The sequence below is a fragment of the Pieris brassicae genome, chromosome 4 (assembly GCF_905147105.1).
Source record: "Pieris brassicae chromosome 4, ilPieBrab1.1, whole genome shotgun sequence".
NCBI lineage: Eukaryota > Metazoa > Arthropoda > Insecta > Lepidoptera > Pieridae > Pieris > Pieris brassicae.
Window position 1 is genome coordinate 15,162,222 of NC_059668.1, and position 19,258 is coordinate 15,181,479.

General features: G+C 32.2%; 1 protein-coding gene across 2 annotated transcripts; it reads right to left on the bottom strand.

Moving 5' to 3' along the window:
• Positions 1–14,529: 14,529 nt before the first annotated feature.
• Positions 14,530–18,755, bottom strand: LOC123709043. Of its 2 annotated transcripts, XM_045660131.1 has the most exons (4): positions 17,197–18,755; positions 16,693–16,731; positions 16,429–16,491; positions 14,530–16,036 (listed from the first exon to the last, which is right to left on the bottom strand). In XM_045660131.1, the coding sequence occupies exons 1-4, from the start codon at positions 17,255–17,257 to the stop codon at positions 15,120–15,122; spliced, it is 1,080 nt and encodes a 359-aa protein (XP_045516087.1). In that variant the 5' UTR covers positions 17,258–18,755; the 3' UTR covers positions 14,530–15,119. The 2 variants fall into 2 exon arrangements, with proteins under 2 accessions (XP_045516087.1, XP_045516086.1); XM_045660130.1 differs by having other exon boundaries at positions 16,429–16,731.
• Positions 18,756–19,258: the final 503 nt, after the last annotated feature.

Below are 19,258 nucleotides of genomic sequence, written 5' to 3' on the forward strand. Positions count from 1 at the left end.
CGCCATTTCTCTTTCAGAATTATTTTTCTTTTATACGTATAATGTAAACTCTTTAACAATAAAATTTCTATGAACCCAAAATAATTGTTTGGCCGGTAATCGAATCTAGTGGTCATGTATATAACTTAGCGTAGTCGATCATCAATTTACGACATTTTGGTATTGCGACAATACAAATTCAAAATCTTACTAGTGATCACGATGATACGTATAACAAATAAAACTTTTAATTTTCAACTGATTTTCCTTGAACTGTGCCAGTGATATAGAAAAAATCCCTAGAGGTATTTTTGCGCCAGAGCCGACAGGAGTCTCGAAAGTAGCGATGTTTAATTGAATTAGCTTCATATTTCCCATTCGCCGTGAGGGACATATTTTTGGTATAATTTTCGCCTTTGTTTCCATTGTACGAGTTTTCCATATTTGGGAGATTTACTTAGCAATAGCAATAGGGAGATTTTATGTTGGGTTACGAATAACGGCAAACAATAGAACTCTAACTTCATGGATGTGTATTAAAATCAACTATGATTCACGCAAATCGCAAATTTCTACGAGAACAGGGCCAGATGTAGAAAATAGAGACACATGGCAGAAAATGGGTTAGTACAAACAGAAATGACGGGACATAATTAGCACCAAGTAAATAAGTGTTATATAGATGATTTTATGTCAAAAATGTCATCTAAAGATTGCATAGTGGCCAGGTAGTTTTTCCATTGCTAAATTTAGTTTGTTATTGTTAAACCTTTCGAAATATTATAACTTTAGTTTTATCAGTTTTATAAGTTTTTAAAATAGCAAAACGACTTTAAAAACGTGTCTAGTTATAAGTTTGTTAAAATCCAGAAAATAATGTACACTGGATATGCACTATAAATTCACTATTTGTGCAACAAAATAAAGAATCTTTGAAATTGAATATATAGATGATTGAATAACAAACTTATTTGTATGTACCTAGTATCTGAAATATAAGTATTTTATGTTTATTTAATTGAAATCTCTGCTAAAAGACGAACATTTATACAAATTCGTAGCTCTTCCAAGTTTGCGAAAGCTCTACGGATATTAAAACAACTATTTACATCTTCAATAAGTTTTGCCTTAAGATATAAAGTTGTTTGTTTATATATTCAGATATGTAATGAATGAATTTTATTCACACTCCGAAGATATCATCAGATATTTTCTGAGTGTGAATAAAAAAAATCTAAAACGGGCAGGATGCTCATCTGATGAAGGCATGCCGCCCCGTCCATGGATACTCTCACTAACAGAAGGCTAGCAAGTGCGCTGCGAGAGTTTTCTCGGAGGAGCCCAAGTCGATTAGATTTATCTATGGTCAAAAATCTAGACTTCCGTACAATTTTACACCTTACATTTGGTTGTGACTCATGGCCAATTATAGATTTGTACTTTGAGTATGTACTTAACATATTAAACGATTAAGTATTTTGTCCCTGGGGATACTCACAGATACAGATACTTTAAAACATCGCTTCGTCAAGGAACCGATGTTTAAACTAGGTATGGCTAATATAATTGTTGTGTGTTCTCGGTAGTCTAATTACCGCATTTTTCATTATATCGAGTGTGGCATTTAGGACTGTAGGTACATGAGAGTAGTATTCTACGTATTTTTGTTCTGTGCTATTAAACAGACAAATCAGTTCACTATTTCAGTTGAATTTAATTTGCGGTTACAAATATCATACAAGAGCGACATGTGATAATTATACCCAGAGACTCGAGTATATTGAGAACTTTTATAGATTATTATTTTCTAGATCTTTGTTGAGAGTAACATAAACGTTTTCTCGTTTCAATTAAAAGGCCGGCAACGCACTCACGAGCCCTCTGGCATGAGGGACAGGAGAGTGTCCATGGGCGGGCACTTAACATCAGATGAGCCTCCTGCCCGTGTTCCCCCTGTTCTATATTTTTTTTAAATATATTTTCAAAGGTATTGTAATTGGGATTTTTCATACTATAGTGGGCCGCTGGGTACAAATGGCAAAAACTGCTTTAAATTCGCTTAAGTTTAAGTTGTGGAACGACAAGCGTCGAGGTGATAATTATGTATGCGGGTGAAATTATGTATTCTCCTTCTACGAACATTTGGTAAGATAGTTCTTGGAACATGGTTAATGCAGTAGAAGATGCAGAAAGACCCCACATCGTAACACTTATTGACTAAGTGTTAAGTCAAATCACTAAATCGAGTTAATAAAGCAGCTAGGATCAAAATAGTTAAATATATTACACAAGCGTGTAGCTTGATATTAACAGCGAGACTGTGTTTATGATATCCTTTAAACAATTTATTAACGATATAAAGCACTAATTGGTTTACAATTTACGGCCATAAATGAATGTCTTAGCTTATTGAGTCGGATCAAATTGCGACACGATGACCAATTAGATTGTCTAGTGTTATGGTCCAACCTAAGGAAGATTTATGTATGCCATCTGAGACCAGTACTGGTCGAGAACTAAGTTAATCGACTGTTTATCGAATCGTTTTTTATTATATCACCATAAATAAATCCGTCTGTTTGCACCGTTTTTTACTAAAGTCCTTTACAGCTCTTTTCATCTCAGCGTAAACACAATTTGAGAGAGGAGATAAAATAGGTACTTAATTAAAAATTCAATTCAGTTAACTAAATTATTTTAATTATTATTATATCTTGAAAGAGTTTTTCCATTACGTTTAAAATTTATAATAATATGTTGCAACCTAAGCATCCTTTATTTAGTTATTCATTTTCATTAATCAGTTTTTTTTAAACTGGATGTAAAATCAATTCAGACTCCCGTAAGAGTGCGAAAGAAGCGGTTTATATGTTTATTGAACACTGCTAACACTGTAATTCAACATATACAACCACACAGGAAAGTCAAATACAACCACGCTCTTTTAAACCTTTGCAAAATACTTTTAATAGCTATATTGGCAAACTACGACTGTGAGCAACTTCAAGAAATGTCCATTAAACGCTTCTAATTTGCCATTTACTGGCAGTTCTCAAATCAAGGGCGTAGAACGGAAGAGAAGAACTGGCAATAAACTCTCCGCCACTCTTTAATCGCCAAGTTATTTTTTGTATTACACAACGTTTATAAGGAGCTGCAACCATCACACCATGTTCCACATGACATCAGCAGGAGGCATGGTGAAATAGGAGTACTTACAATCTCGTGGGAACAACACGCAACTAATAGGTACTGTCACAGCTTTGTTTGAGTAAGAATAAGTATTGCAAATCAAACGCGTAAATTATAATAAAACTTTCGTAGTTTTTTCATTTACCAATGAAACGAACACATATCAAAAGATGCCTCCGTCTATGCACAAATAGTTTTAAAATGCACGAACTCAGGGTTGAGAATCGCATAAGCTGCTCTTTGTTTACTCGTAGACACAGACTGTAGCGTTTCGAGGCTGTTGGCACATTAATGTCCCGTTTAGGGCATCGTTTCTCAACTATTTTTATGTCGCGACCCGCGAATAAGCCAAGATTTAGGTTAAACAGTTTTGAAACCCCGTCACTGTAAAATTATAATTTAGTTTTATAACTACACTATAATTATTTATTCCTTAAATAAACGAACCTTTTGCACCTATATGTCCGTTGTATTCATTATTTTTCAACAGATAGCGACCCGCTTTTAAAACAAATTCGACCTCCCTTCTTGAGAAACGATGGCTTAGGGTATTTCATAATACCACCTAGAAATATTATTAAAGCCAGAATACACGATTTCATAAAATATTGTATTGTAAAGAAATGCACGTTTGAGTAGTTTAAACAATTTGGCAGTGAAAACCAAAGTGTCTTCAAAACCGTGGCTTAGTTAAAGTAAAACCCTATAATAATAGGCACGTCAGCTTTTATCATTATTATATGGATAAGATCATAATCAGATACGACTGACAGCTCTGTGCGAGGTTTACATTTAACGAGACAAAAAAATGTTTATGGAAATTGTTGTTGAAATATTTTTGTATTGAAGATAATCTTAATAGCAAATACTTTAAGTATAGATTCTGCTCGTCCGTAAAGCCACCGTTATATTATGCTGTTACAATCCATTTATTCTGAATTGATTTTAAAGGTAAAAAAATATGGCGTCATTTTAAACCAGAAACAAATATGGAAATAAGGTTCAATCACAAATCTATGAACAAATGAAGTTGTAAGTTGTGAAAGCCTTCATTGTTTTAAAACTTCTTTTAGGCTCATAATTTATTAATGATACGTAAACAAATATGCAGTCAAACCTGGATAAATCAGAGCTCAAGAGACCGCGATCTCGTTTTCTCTTATAGAGCTTTCTCACTAACCGAGTTCTTAGCTTACAGAGTTACTAAAGGGGTCTGTCTCACATATAAAGGTCTATAAAAATACGGCAAATATGATGTAATTAGAAATAAACGACGTGTATGTCGAATAAAAAAAAACAGATGCATGTTTGGACATTCAAATGAAATGTTAGTTCATAAACCTATAGAAAACAAAGCAAAATAAAGTTTTGAATTAAATAAGAGTCCCGAATTTTAAGGATAAATCATAAATAGAAAAATTTAAATGCGTTTAACTGTCGCTTATATATATAGGTAAGTATCAATCTCACTTATAGAGGTTCAAGCGTGAAAAATTACTGTCACTTATACAGGTGTCATGTCATCTCACATAGATGTTTTAGCAGGGCAAAATGACGGGACCCGGTAAATACTACATTATTAGAGTTTTCTCGCTTACACAGTTGTCACTAACTCAGGTTTGACTGTACTTAACAATTTTCATACGATGTTATAATAAAAAAAACTCACAGTTATTATCTCCGAAATGTATTATAATTTAGATAGTTACTGTATTCAAAAATATACCTTATACATAAGTACGAATCTAATTCCTATATATTTGAAAAAGGTTTAATAATAAAATCGTAATTTTCCTTTACGCTAAGATTTGTTTACACTTTTAAATCAATTTAGAATGGTTTGTAGGTTATCTGTCGTTTAGGTTAACACAACAACATAAGTTCGTATTTATGACCTTAAGAAGAACATTAGTATCACAATTTTTGAGAGCAACATTTGCCTACTTGACAGATTGATACATCGCTAAAAGTGAAAAGGTATTTTTCATTTTCCCAACAGCTTCAAGATTGTGTGTCTCTTCATCCATTTTTTTATAAGAGGTACTTTCTGTGAGGTATATGCAAATAGTGGCCTCAAACTATATATTTCATAAGTCTACAAACTGCGTAAACTGCTAAGTTTTATTAGATAAAGAATACTTCATTATTTAACCTAGTTCAGTCTAGTCAGTGTCATGTCGGCCAGTCTGTGCGAATCTGACTGCAATATTAGTTACTTTCACCATGCTTTATGATGACTTCGCTTCTGAAGTCGACGACCAAATGAAGATTTGCGTTAGACTTCACGTTGGTTGTCCTGTAGGAGGAGCCAGTTTCTTAACATTAATTAGGTCGTCGCTAAAGCTCTGAAAATTAACACTTGGAAGTATGAAGGTTCGTATCAAAAATCGTCGAAGTATGTCCGGTACAAATCACTAATTATGTAAAGAATCATCCATGAAACAAGCGGAAATTAGGTGAATACACACTATTGAAGGTCTCTCCGGGATATCTTATTATAAAACATGTAACAGAAAAAGCCAAGGTCCCTAATAGGCTGATAATACACCTTAAACAACTTCTCATAAACCCAAAACGGGAAATATAGCCTACAATAATTGCCATGGAGCCTTTACCATAGAGCAGGGAGCCCCAACATAATTTTCTTTATTAGGCGCGTTGTAAAATTATTCATCCGTTGATATCCTTAATTTTTAATAACAACCCCGTCATTTCTTTCGCGAGATGTTGAATAATTTTTACGTACATTTTAACATTTAACACACTTTCAGGATAAACTGTCGGTGATTATATGCCGCGTATGAACGTTTAGGAACAAGATGTGATCTACAATAACCTTCTCTCTTTTATGTACTTTATCGACTTAGCAATTCAATAATGAATTTACAAAACCACGAATCATTTATGAAACTACCGTAATCTTATGTACATGTAACATAATTTTAGTATTACTAAATTGTACTTTATTTTTGATAAAGTATTTTTAAATAGTATGGAAATACTGATAGGATCGCAAATATTTATTTATTTGTTACAGCATAATGTGTTCATGCTATTTCTATTAGTTTATTAGTACTTTTTATTCTTATGTTTGCAATAACACGGCTCGGAAACATTTTTAACGAGAAAATTTAACAGTGCAATAAATTTAAATTTCTAAAACAATTAATCGCATTTTTAATATTGGGAATTTGTTCTAAAATAGAATAAGGGTATTATTAAATTTCTCTTTGAATTCTCTAGAAGGTTTCAGCAATTTAATAAAATATAAGCCGAAATTCCTAGCCAATTCCACCCAATATTTCAAGTTCCAACAATGGCTAGCCTCCCAAAGATCAACAAAATAGAGTATATTTATCGAGTGCATACCAAAGTGAAGCAATCAGCTTTGGTACCTCAATAAAACCGTAATGGATCTTACGAACAAACTTCACAAATCGACGGCAATACATTTACTTCAATTTAGGCTTAATTAAATTCTTTACATTTGTTACCTTTATTGCTGTTCAGAGCATTTGTAACAGCCCATGACGTGTAATGCTTAGAATTTTCATTACAATTTCACTGTGATAATAAATACGTTTCAGTGTTTTTACTAAAAATAATGAATGATAAATAAAATAAGGTACTGATTATGGTATATCTTATGCAAACCAGCGGACTGTTGCATCGGCTCCCAGCGGAGATTTTCTTTAGGAGATACAACCTCAAATTATTAACAAGAAGAGCTTACTGATCTCTCGAATGCCGGCAACGCATTACAAAAATTGGTGTCTTGTGTCAATAAAAAAATATTACTCATACAAAACAATTGACGTACCGGAGCGGATTTATTTCGTATATTAAGTTAAGTAAACTACTAACTAACGTGAGATTTAGGTATCTTAAATTATCGTGATTTATGTAGCTTTTTACTTTTTATTTTGAACGTATCATATTTTTAGTTTAGTTTGTTTTTTTTGTTCCTGTTTAGTTTTGTCTTCATAACTGAGTATAACATGTATTTTTGCACTTCTTGCCTATGTTATGTAATTTAATACATTTTATTTCCTTTACTCTCAGTAGTTGCCTGGAAGAGATAACTCGAAAGCGATAAGGCCGCCAGTTGCCCTCCTTTTGATTTAATTATGTTCATTTTTTTAAATTCTAATGTTAATTAATAGAATAAATAAAGCGGTGGATAATGGAAACACTTGTATAGTATGTTGTAGTGTGTGTTAGTGAAACCTTCTAAATGTAAGTTAGGTATGTATTGATGGCTACATCTACGCTTACGATCACGTTGGCGTCATCAATGTGGAGAAAAGATGGTTAAAGAAAGAGCTCTCCAACCTAAAAATGTATTGACTACAACAAAGATAAGTTCACAAGATTTCTAAGCATTGTTGTTTATATAAATATATAAGTATTGATAAATATAAATCACTAATTGACTACATAATATTCACGTTATATTTCGACATTCATTTTGCAGCGGTCAAAAAATAAAGAAACGCAATTTGTCTCAAAAAAGAAATTGTTAGAAAGCGGAAAGCGCTCGGAATGTTATCTAAAAAAGTTTAACTCTAAATTATCCTTCAGGACTTATCTGATTCGCTTCGAGTTTTTGTTGAATAAGCTGTCTAGTTGCGGTACGGTTCTAACTAGCTTTGATTTTAAACTTTTAAATTCCGGTTATAATTGAGTGCACTAGGGTCAGGAGGATTATGATAAAAAAAACTTATAATCACTGCATATGAATAGAAAAAATCTTATACTCACGTACAATAAATTTCAATATTTTAGTTTCTCGTTTCAGAGGCAAAGACACTTTTTGGGTCGCAGACACAGAGGAGTAAGTAAGGTGATTGATACGTTCATGCTTCTGATGCTGATGCTGACTTACCACTATATACATATACAACAGTTAATTTGTAGGAAAATATCTCTCTTAAAATATTCACTATACTTTAGACATAGGCCATATAATTGTGTTTTTCTTATTCCACATGTACGGGTTGTGAAGGTAATATATATTTTACAAAGACACGACAATAATATGAAACAGTAACTTTTCTGTTTCAATAATTTACTATGTTTTATATTATCTATTTATATTAGCAAAGATAATTTAGTTTAATATTTACATATGCTAGGTTTTGATTAAAAGGTTTGCTACAAATTAGAATAGACTTATATTTATTAGTTTAGTAACGTGTAATAATACCAGCCATTATTTGTTTGCGAGCATTATTATTTAGATTTTGATAGACTTATCTCTGTCCTATTTGCAGTCCCATTTTGTCTATGAATAATAAGCTTTATTATGCAATTACTTTCTTACCTAATAATTTACTGAATTACTTACATGATCGGTTTTCAATCTTGAGTCGTACGTTTAAAACCTCATCTGTGAACTAATTACAGCTAAATACTGAATGACATCGAAGGGACTCCTCATATTGGTCGAAAAAGCCGATGGTTGTAACAGCCGATAACGTTGTTATTAAGTACCTAAAACAAAATAATTCAGCCAGGACATTGATTTTGGTTAATATAACAGGTATGTTGTTCTTAACAATGTCGTTAATGGTTTTGACTGTACTTCTAAGGAAAGCGTGGCGAAAACGGCACGTATTTGGCACAATCAAATCTACGACATACATACTCAAGCGCATGTGCATAACAATGTGCATTCCCTATTGAAGCCACAAGACATTGGCAATTAGGTTATTGTAGGTTTCATAAGGATAACACAGATTGCATGATTACATATTCTATAAATACATACAAGACATATGAAATACAAATAAAGCAGGAAATAAACAAAAGTCCAATTTTAAGAACATTACAGAACCGCTTAATGTTATGAACAAAGTTTATTCCCCCCAAAAATACCCCGAAATTTTGTTTTGTTTTTGTTTATCTGAATTAAGAGCGCTGCGAGTGAATTATGGACGAGAATTTCATATAAATTGTTTCGCTGGTTAATTAATTGCAGATTCTTAGTATTTTAGAACAGAGTTAAAATTTTACGTGACATCTATTAACCATTGATAACCTTTTAAAGATAAGAGATCTGGTATTAATTATATATTTAAAGTCTTCTTTTTATTTAAAAATATCTACCAAAGGAGGAGATTAACTGTCTGTATGATTTAGATTTTTTTTTACTCTTAAATAATACACAATATATATATATATATATATATGTATAAATAAAAAATGATAATAATAAATATCGCGTCTATAAAGACAACGATAATTGATTGTACATTCCTACAGTTATACAGAAATAATTATTTTTCTTAGATTAGATTATTTAGATTAGTAATTATCTATTATGTTACTGATGTTTCATTTATTTTGTAAGTTACTCTGTGGAAAAGACGCTAGCTTGGTCTGGCATTTAAATTTTAATTCGAATTTTTTTTTTGTTAGAACATTTGGAAAAGTGATTGTTTTCAAGCAACTCTAAATCTTGTTTTTTAAAAAACATAATCAGCGATACGTTTGAGTTTCATTCATGGTATATTTAATAACAATTTATATCTAAAGGGAGTTTTGTACAGTTATAAGAGCGAAATAAACATAACGACTGTACTTTTCTACTTAAGGCTATTTAAAGCGGATTATCTGCTTGTAACTTTTCTATTACGCGCGGCTAAAAAGGAAAACTTTACTTCGATCACGATACTGAACTTTTTCGGAAATACGAGAAAATAAATTAGACAGTGGCAGTTATCACGTCCAAGTCGTTATCTTAGAATATTTTTAATTTGTAATAAAAAAAGAAATTGACACTTTACGTGCCATGGAAGTATATTTATAGACGTCTAGCTTACATTACTTAAAAAATATTACACCTTTATTTCTTTGCAAATTGTTTTAGCCAAAATTAGTTGTCACTTCATAGTATATTTGCTTATAGTATTTTATTTCTTAATTCGGATTTTATATAAAACAGGGTCGCAAACGAGCCTACAGATACCGGCAAAGATCTTGAACAAATGTCCTTGCCTTCGCAGGAGCGATTTTTAGGTATCACTGGGAGAGGGGGCGGCGAGAGTGTGACGTATTGATCGCGTGATTGGTAAATCATTTGACGTTTGTGTCCCGCGCTGTGTACGATGCGCAAACGTTCCCCCACTCCCTTGTTTAATGCTCAAGGAGTTTGCCGATATCTGTACCTTACATGTACTCCAACTGATATAGCAGTGTTTCCTAACCTTTTTTGTAGCATGTCCCACCTTAGCCTTTCTAAATTTCTTACAAATTAAATTGTTTTCCTTAAATTATAGGACTTAAAAAGAAATCACTAGAAAATTGTTTCAAAACCAAAGTAAGTAAATTTCTCAAAATATATAATGAAAAATGTCGAGTCCATTCTCGAATTATTCCGCGTGGGGCCCACATTGGGATACACTGCGTTAGAAGGTTGTGTTGCCAGTGCTTAATTTGTTGATCACACTTGTAACCTGTGAAAAACACTTATAACACACTACAATTGCTTGCTATTAAAACGACTAGAGGCAGGCAGGTTCTAGTTCTAAGTTAATAATATTGCGAAAATGTTTATAAAAGCTGTAACTAAGCATAAGATTGTCTATGTATTCGAATCCTTATTGCTGTTAGAAGCGTTCGTTGATTGCCTAAACAAGTATCCCTAAAAGCACTACCGCAATAGAGCTATAATAGCGCACCCATCAACCATAATAGCATTTAATATCTAGCTTTTATATCCAATACGGCGTTAATGAGCAGTCGTTATGTTAAGGCGCGCTTTGATTGCAGCGTAAGAAAAGAAAAATCTGAGACATGAAAATCGTTTGCAAATAGAAGTTATTATATATTTAGCTTCAATATTCAACTTCAATATTTTATAATTTTTGAGTACTCAACACAAAGTTATTATATTGCCTGAAGCTTTTTGGAAGTATTTTTATGTATTAGGAGGCAAGTGGGGAGGAGGTTACTTGATACTAAGTTAGTTTATGTTAAGTTATACCGCCGCCCATAGACACTCATATTGTCTGAAGGCTTGCAAGTCCGTCGCCGGCCAATTCATTAGCCGCTTAATCGATTCATTAGTCTGCACAAATAGGACAGCACATATAAAATTTATAGTAATTAGTTCAATTACGATAAATTTTATATGATGGAGAGTTTCTTGCCAGTTCTTCTCGTTATTTTTACGCCCTTTAGATTAAGAACAGCGCCGGTACCCTGTAATTTTCAATAGCGATGGCAACTACGTTTTTGTATGAAATTTTGAATTTGTTTTCTCAGTATCCGTAGTGCCGATATCGACCTTTGTAGCGACAAAAACTCAATATTGAAATCGCATAGGTATTCGGCAACGCTATTGGCAGTTATTGCTATACAGTTACTCTGCTAGCGGTAAATGTAGATTTTTAAAATTTTTCGCTTCTAAACCCTTAGTGCATTCGAATTAAATCTGTGTACCAATAGACCATTCTATATACCCAATTTAGCACTTGCTAATACGAAAACATTGTGAGACAACCTTAGATGTAAAATTCCTCGGCGTGTCTCAGGTGCAGAAGTCAGATCAGCGCCAGTGGTCTTTTATTATAATATTTTTACTGTCATACATACAATATGCATCTTTGGAGGAGGACTTTACCCAAACCGGGGTTCCTGTTAATTCAAAAATAAATAATGTATATACATATATATATATTACTAACATAATCTAATTTATCAATTATGTTAATGATTATTTTTTAGTATGTTATCACATTCTAACAAAAATCAATATTTTTGTTTACTGTAATATAGCAACTACCAACTATTGTAAAACAGGAAATAAAAAGGCTTATCATTATTATTATTACTTACAATATTCATAACCAACCTATGTGTTGTACAGAGGTTCTCTCAATACGGAAATAAAAATAATATTATCAGAATCTATATTCGTTTATTATTTATAATTATTAAATAATAATACAAGTACTTACCAACACCTTCGTTCGTCTAGCACAATTGCGAAGGGTTTGAATTTACTTTGCATTAGATTGTGTAAATGTTCGTGTTATCGTAAAATGCACTGGCAATATTGATATTTCGAATTGGGATCGAATAAAGTTGTTTGATGTTATAAACTACACATTGAAACCTTACATTTGTAACTCATCTAGCCCAGACCTCAAGCCTTAGACATCAAATTATGGTTAGTTTTTGTGTTATTTAAAAATGATAAGTAGCACTTAACAAACTTGAATGTTGTTTTCGTGTTTACTTGCATGGACTGTGTACTATTCATGGCTAGACAACCGTTTGGCAAAAAAATTGTGAAAGCCTTAACCGAATTAAAAATAACAATATGTGTAGGCTATAGTCACTAATAAATAATCTGAGATAGTTTTTAAAATCTTGTCGAACAGTTTACTATACTGTGAAATTAAAAAAATGTTCAATAATCTTTCTATAAAATCGTGCAAAACTAACCATTTAAATTTTCTAAAATATATATAGTACAATTGATGTTTCGATCCAGAAGTGTTTATGTGTTAATTCAACTAAAAATAGCAAAATTTCATTCTTTTTACCTTCTTATATGTTTACAAAAACGCGTACCTATTGTAGTTTACTTTCTTTTATTTAATCTCGTTTTAAGTATATCAGTAAGACATTTCAAATGGAACAAATAATACCTCTTGGATGTAATTTGACGGCATCCTTAGTCAAAAGACAACAGAATATTTGCGGAATTACTATTGTCATTGTTTGTAATTTCGCTGTACAAAATTAATTCGCAGTCACTTCCAAAGCGCTTTGTCGGATTTAATATAATCCTTCCTAATGTACAGAGTGGATTGTTGTTGTAAAAATTTAATACATAACATCATTTATAACAAAAAACAAAAAATATTATTTCAATTAAAAAACCTTTTACCCTTTAATAGTGAATTTAGATCTATTAGTTTGACACAAAGGTTTAACAAGCATCTAAATAGTATGTTCGGCAGAACCTGACTATTCTAACCAAAAAAATCTTCTTAGTTTTTCGTTTATTCTCGCACCCAAGAACTCGTTTCTCCAACATTAATCAATCTGTTTCTTACCCATTATAAGATTTTTATTAGATTGGAAAAAAATACTTAATAATAATAATATCTAATATTAGGTCCTTACATATGAAATTGGCGTTTTGTCGTACTGGCCACTTTGACCTCAAATACCTCCTCTTTGGTTAGGAATTTTAAATTCTAATTTGTACAGCTATTTACTCATGTATTTGTGCTTCGATGACCGTCATTCATTTGTTTTTTTCTTCTATTTTTTTTCTGTTTGCGTCACTCATTTTACAAAATGGAAAACCTAAAGAATCGCATTATTTACGAGTACGAGTTCCGCCGTGGCACTAGTGCTGCGGAAACGACTCGAAGGGTGAATGATGTGTATGGCGGTCATGTTGCAAAAGAAAACACAGTTCGTTTTTGGTTCCAACGTTTTCGTTCTGGAAATTTCAACCTGCAGAACAAGCCCCGTGGACGGCCTGAGACCCAAGTTGATAATGAAGTATTGAAGGCTATTGTGGACGCGGATCCATCGCAAACCACGTCCAAGTTAGCTGCAGGCTGCGGTGTTAGTCATAAAACTGTTTTAATTCACATGAATCAAATTACGAAGATTAAAAAGCTTGAATTGACGAATTGACTGAAGCAAACCGGCAAACGCGCGTCGACTGCTGCGTTACATTACTGAACCGGCACAATAATTAAGGTATTTTAAACCGAATGTGAAAACCTGTCATGAAAAATGGATTCTTTACGATAATCGGAAGCGCTCAGCGCAATGGTTGGATCCTGGCCAGCCAGCCAAATCCTGCCCCGAGCGAAAATTAACCCCAAAAAAATTACTAGTAAGCGTTTGGTGGACTAGTGCCGGTATTGTTCATTGCAGTTTTCTCAAATCTGGCCAGACTATTACGGCTGATGTCTATTGTCAGAAATTGCAAACCATGTTGGAAAAGCTAGCGGCTAAACAACCTAGGCTTATCAATCGCTCCACGCCACTGCTACTTCACGACAACGCTAGACCACACACTCCACAACAGACGGCTACCAAATTAGAAGAGCTTCAATTGGAATGTCTAAGACATCCTCCGTATTCCCCGGACCTTGCTCCAACAGATTACCTTTTTTTTCGAAATTTGGACAACTTCTTGCAAGGGAAATTTAACTCTGATGGGGCAGTCCAAATCGCCTTCACAGATTTTATTGATTCCCGTCCGACTGTTTTTTTTAGTAAAGGGATCAATGAACTAACTATGAGGTGGCAAAAGTGCATAGAAAATAATGGTTCATACTTTGATTTATTAAATATATTATATTTAAAAATATTCGGCTTTTTGTTCCTCCCATATAAAACGCCAATTTCATATGTAAGGACCTAATATATAAGAAGCAGGTTCCTCGCGTAAGAAAATATGTTATGGAAATCGACAATTACACAGAATATCCTTTATAACAAATATTATAACCAAATGTATATATTATCTTATTTTTAGGATATGGATTATTTTTTAACACTGAGTGATTAATTACTTAGATATTACTTATTTTGTTTTTGAACATCTGTAAGATCTTTCTCTAACAGATTACATAAAGTTATAATATAATTAATCTTAATTAGATTGTAAAATATAAAAATATTGACTTTAACCGTTTTCAATACCTATAGTAAATGTTTTATTTTTCATTATGTAGTAAAATGCTGTGTTACCTACATAACTGCATCTACGTTGAAATCAACTTAATTTTTGACAAGTTCTTCCAATTGAAACCCATCTTGGGCCTTTGCATACCTAAAAGGATTGTTATTTAGATAGGGTTAAAGCGTAAAAAAGAAAAATTAATTTTTATAATCTCGTGTACAACGTAAATTAAATGATATTTATCTTTTAGACAATCATTAAATAAGTATTTCCTTATTTAATATTAATGTGCCTTCCCTTTCCTTAATGTACGTACAACTCGTTGTTTACTTTTCTTCATCGTATTCCGGACCATAGGGACATTTCTCTCGGATATTGAATCCAAAATGGCTCTATTAATCCTTTTAAGTTCTGAAGTCGTATTCGGATAGACATCCTTGTTGTTTTTATTTGGCTGTTCATTGGGGTCCAATTTAGTACCAGTTATCTTTTGAACAATTTCAACACTAATATTATTCTGTTTATCAATTTCATTTGACATTGTTTCTATCATCTTCGTTATATTTTTCTTCTCACCATTTTCTAATGCCTCTATATACTTAACACATTCAAATTCACTTGAATTTAGGGATATAACTTCCAAATCAATTTTGTCACTAGAAAAATCTGTAAAATTTCGCGGCAACTTACGCGTTTCCGACAATTCATCTGAATTATTCATATTTATATTCAAATTGAGCTTAACATTGTTTGTGTTTTCAAGTAAACTGCCCTCAATCATATTGTCAATTAAGGTTTCTAAAGAAAAATTTGCGGAATCTGTTTTATACAAATATAATGCCTCCACGTTAACGTCCCCATTTTCCCGCTTAGCCAAATACTTTTTGAAGTATTTGGGAGTATAATTTGTCGTTTCTTGACGTACCGTCGGTTCAAAGTTTATTTGTTTCTTGTCATCATCTCTCTTATGCATTATTTGGTTGAGCGGGTGTTTAATGTGTATAATCTGTTTGTTTAACGGCCATCGTGTTTTCGAAAGATTCACACTGTCTCTCTTCAATTTCCTCGGTTTAGTATTCTTGACTTGTTCTCGTAAATTATACCGCATTTTCAATTTAGGCAGCCTCTTTTGCTTGAAGACTAACTCAGTAAATGGATTCGGACGTAATGTGAATTCATTTAGTAGCCTCTCGGTCGTCACTGAAACATTAAAGTTAGCGAATAATACGATTATTCATTTAAAATAACTTTTTCGTTGAATTTATGTTATAAAGGTAAAATCTTACTGTTATTGAACGTTACTTTTGCATTTATTTAGAATAAGGTCTAGCCTGTATTATTTTCTCAAAGCCTATATCAGAATTAGTTCTGGAATCCTATCTAAAATATTTACCTCGCAAAACAAAAAATTGCTAAACAATATTTTAAGAGCTCCATTATATTAAGATTTACTTAATAAGAATTTTATATAAATCAAATTTAAATACACTTATTCAATACGTTTAAGATATCGGTTCCATTCCAAGCGAAACAATAGAGGTAAAGATGTATTTGACCTAAAAATAAATTTCCCACAAACATTGATTACATACCAGAACGTTCGTCTTTCAGCATATGGCCCTCTAACATCTCCAACAAGTCTTTATTTTGATCCACTAAAAACATTCCATGAACTTTATTATCAATCCTAGAGACGGGGCTTTCAGTTTTTTTCTTTATGACCGATGTCTTAAAGCATCCATTTGGATAGCAATAAGTCGGCTGGTCTGAACACATTTGAACACATACGCAGATAGGAGGAATATGTTGAAACTCAGTGAAAATGACATTGAAGAAATCTTCAACTAACGACCCACCTTTTTCGCAATTTGGACGAAGTTGTGTATTTTGTAACACTGAAAAAAGTAAACGTCTCTTTATCTTTAGTTATTAATACATGCTTTTTATGACATTGCATATGATATATAGCATCGATGTCTAGCTTAAACAAAATCTATATATAAATAGTACTTATTTAATATAAACGCAACAAACGAGTACTTAATTTAAATGCGTAGTAATCGCGTAAATCAATAACACAATTAAATAATCTGTATTATTAATCTCCTATATTTTTTAAATAAAAATCACGCTTATTGTGTCGGTATAATATAAAACAAAGTAATTATTTAGCAGGCGCTAAAAATGATGACAGTAAAAAAGAAGTTTTGTCTAATTAATTTAAATTTTACCGTGTTCTAAAATTGTCCATAGATAATTTCTTCTATTCTTAGATAGAATTATATAAATCGTTCCACAGATCTTCAATTGTTTACAATATAGAGCTAAGTGGATGTAGATTATAATGATAAATTACTTACATATGCTTTCTGCTACGTTGAGTAAAAGCCCTACAAAGTATAAATTAGCTTTATAAGACATAATTGAGTACCAAATCTACTATCAACCACGAAGGTATAGAGTTAGTGAATCAAAATCCCTATTAAGCCAGCTCGAAATGTTTCAAAACAAGAGACAATGGTATTAAGACAAAGTAAGGAAGTTAACACTCAATCTCATACTTCCGTAAATATTCATAATATGAAATATTGCCGAATTAAAAACGCATTCATTTAACCTTTCACCGGTTTCTAGTATTAAATTATAAGTTGTACATAAAGCTGCATTTTTTCTGCTGTACAAAAAACATGAAACGGGCCTCCTGCCCGTTTGCCCCCGTTATAATTTAACATTAAAGATGTCTTTACTATTCAAACGAATGGGAAAGAGCAACTTGCTAAATTTAATAAACGGAAACCAGTGGCGCTTCTTGGTGATAATTTTTTCTTTAATAAGTAAGAAAGTTATTGGCGTTCTGTGATGTCTTCAAACACGTCGATTTTAGTCTAAGGCATGGCACGATTTTTTCCTTGCCGTGTCTTAATTGCACACATAGAAAAAAAGTCCATTTGTTCACGGCTGTGACTTGTGACAGAGGTTTAGGTGCGCCTTGCACGCTTAATCCACACACACGGGTATAAAATATAAGGCGATGAAGTTACATTTAGAGAAACAGTTCAGATTACTCTGAAATAAACAGATATTTTATTTTATATGTGTATATATATCTATAATATATTGTTCAAAGTTCCGCGTCTGTTTTACGATTTTTGTTTATCTTTGTGGTACACAGCATCGATTATTGGGTCTAAGTAAGACTAATCGCTTTCCTCAAGATATTTAGGTTTATTGCTCAAAAAACAAGAAATGGTACAGCCGGAGTATGCCCGACAGTAGAGAGAATATAGCTTTGTTCAATCGTAGCGTAATCCACGTATAATATAGCCTAAAGGTCTCCCTAAGAAATTGACTATATAACACAAAAATATATTTTCAATTCGTATAAATATAGCTACAGCTAGGCCACGTATATATTTTTAAGTAACCCACCCCATTTATTAATATCTCTTATCCTTAAAAAAATTAACAAAGTTTTTGTTACAAAGTGTCTAACACAAGGAAAATCTCTAATTGAAAAGAAAAATATGTTCGAAGGAAAATGTTGAAAGCCGGTCCCACTAAAAGCCACGTGTAAAAGCTAGTAGATAAATAATATAATCCGCCCTTTTACTCTTTACTGCCTACTTTATGGTTTTCCCGGCCATTACGCCTCACCAGCGCCAATATTTTCCCAAAATTAATACGTTTCTCGGCGTAAACCGTAGTCTCACCTAATATTGATAATAGGACAAAAAGCCATTTTCCATTCTTTTATAACATAATTTCCCTTGCTATATATTGACGCGTCATAAAAGATAATTTCTGAATTAAAAACTATTACTATCTTTATTATATTTTACAACAATGAGATTACACTCGTATTCACGACCATTTTAAATTAATACATTAAATCCTATGCAAATTATACAAAATATCACTCATATTATTCCCAGTGCGTATTAACGGGCATAAATAAATTAGATTCCTGAATCTGTTTCATAATCATTTGTTACTCTAATAGGTGATCAGCCTTCTGTGCCTGACACGCCGTCGATATATATATATATATATATAGATATATATATATATTATTCGCTACCTTCTATGATAATAAATGAAAATAAATGTTGTATGCACTATCATAATTCTATAAATACAGCAATAAACGGATGCATAGACAATTATCTACAATCTAGTATAAATAATAAAGTAATAAATACCAAATTTAAATAAACTATTTATTTAAAACCTTCGGAGTCATAACTAATTCTATAGTAGGTTATAATAATAGATATTCTAATACCACATAACATCAAAAAATCGACAACTTATATATTAGGTTTGCCAGGAAGAAATCGCTTGTTAGCGATAAGGCCGCCCTAATAGAATATGTAACCTGCTTTTTTTGTTTTGATTTTATTTGTATAATTTTGTATATCATCG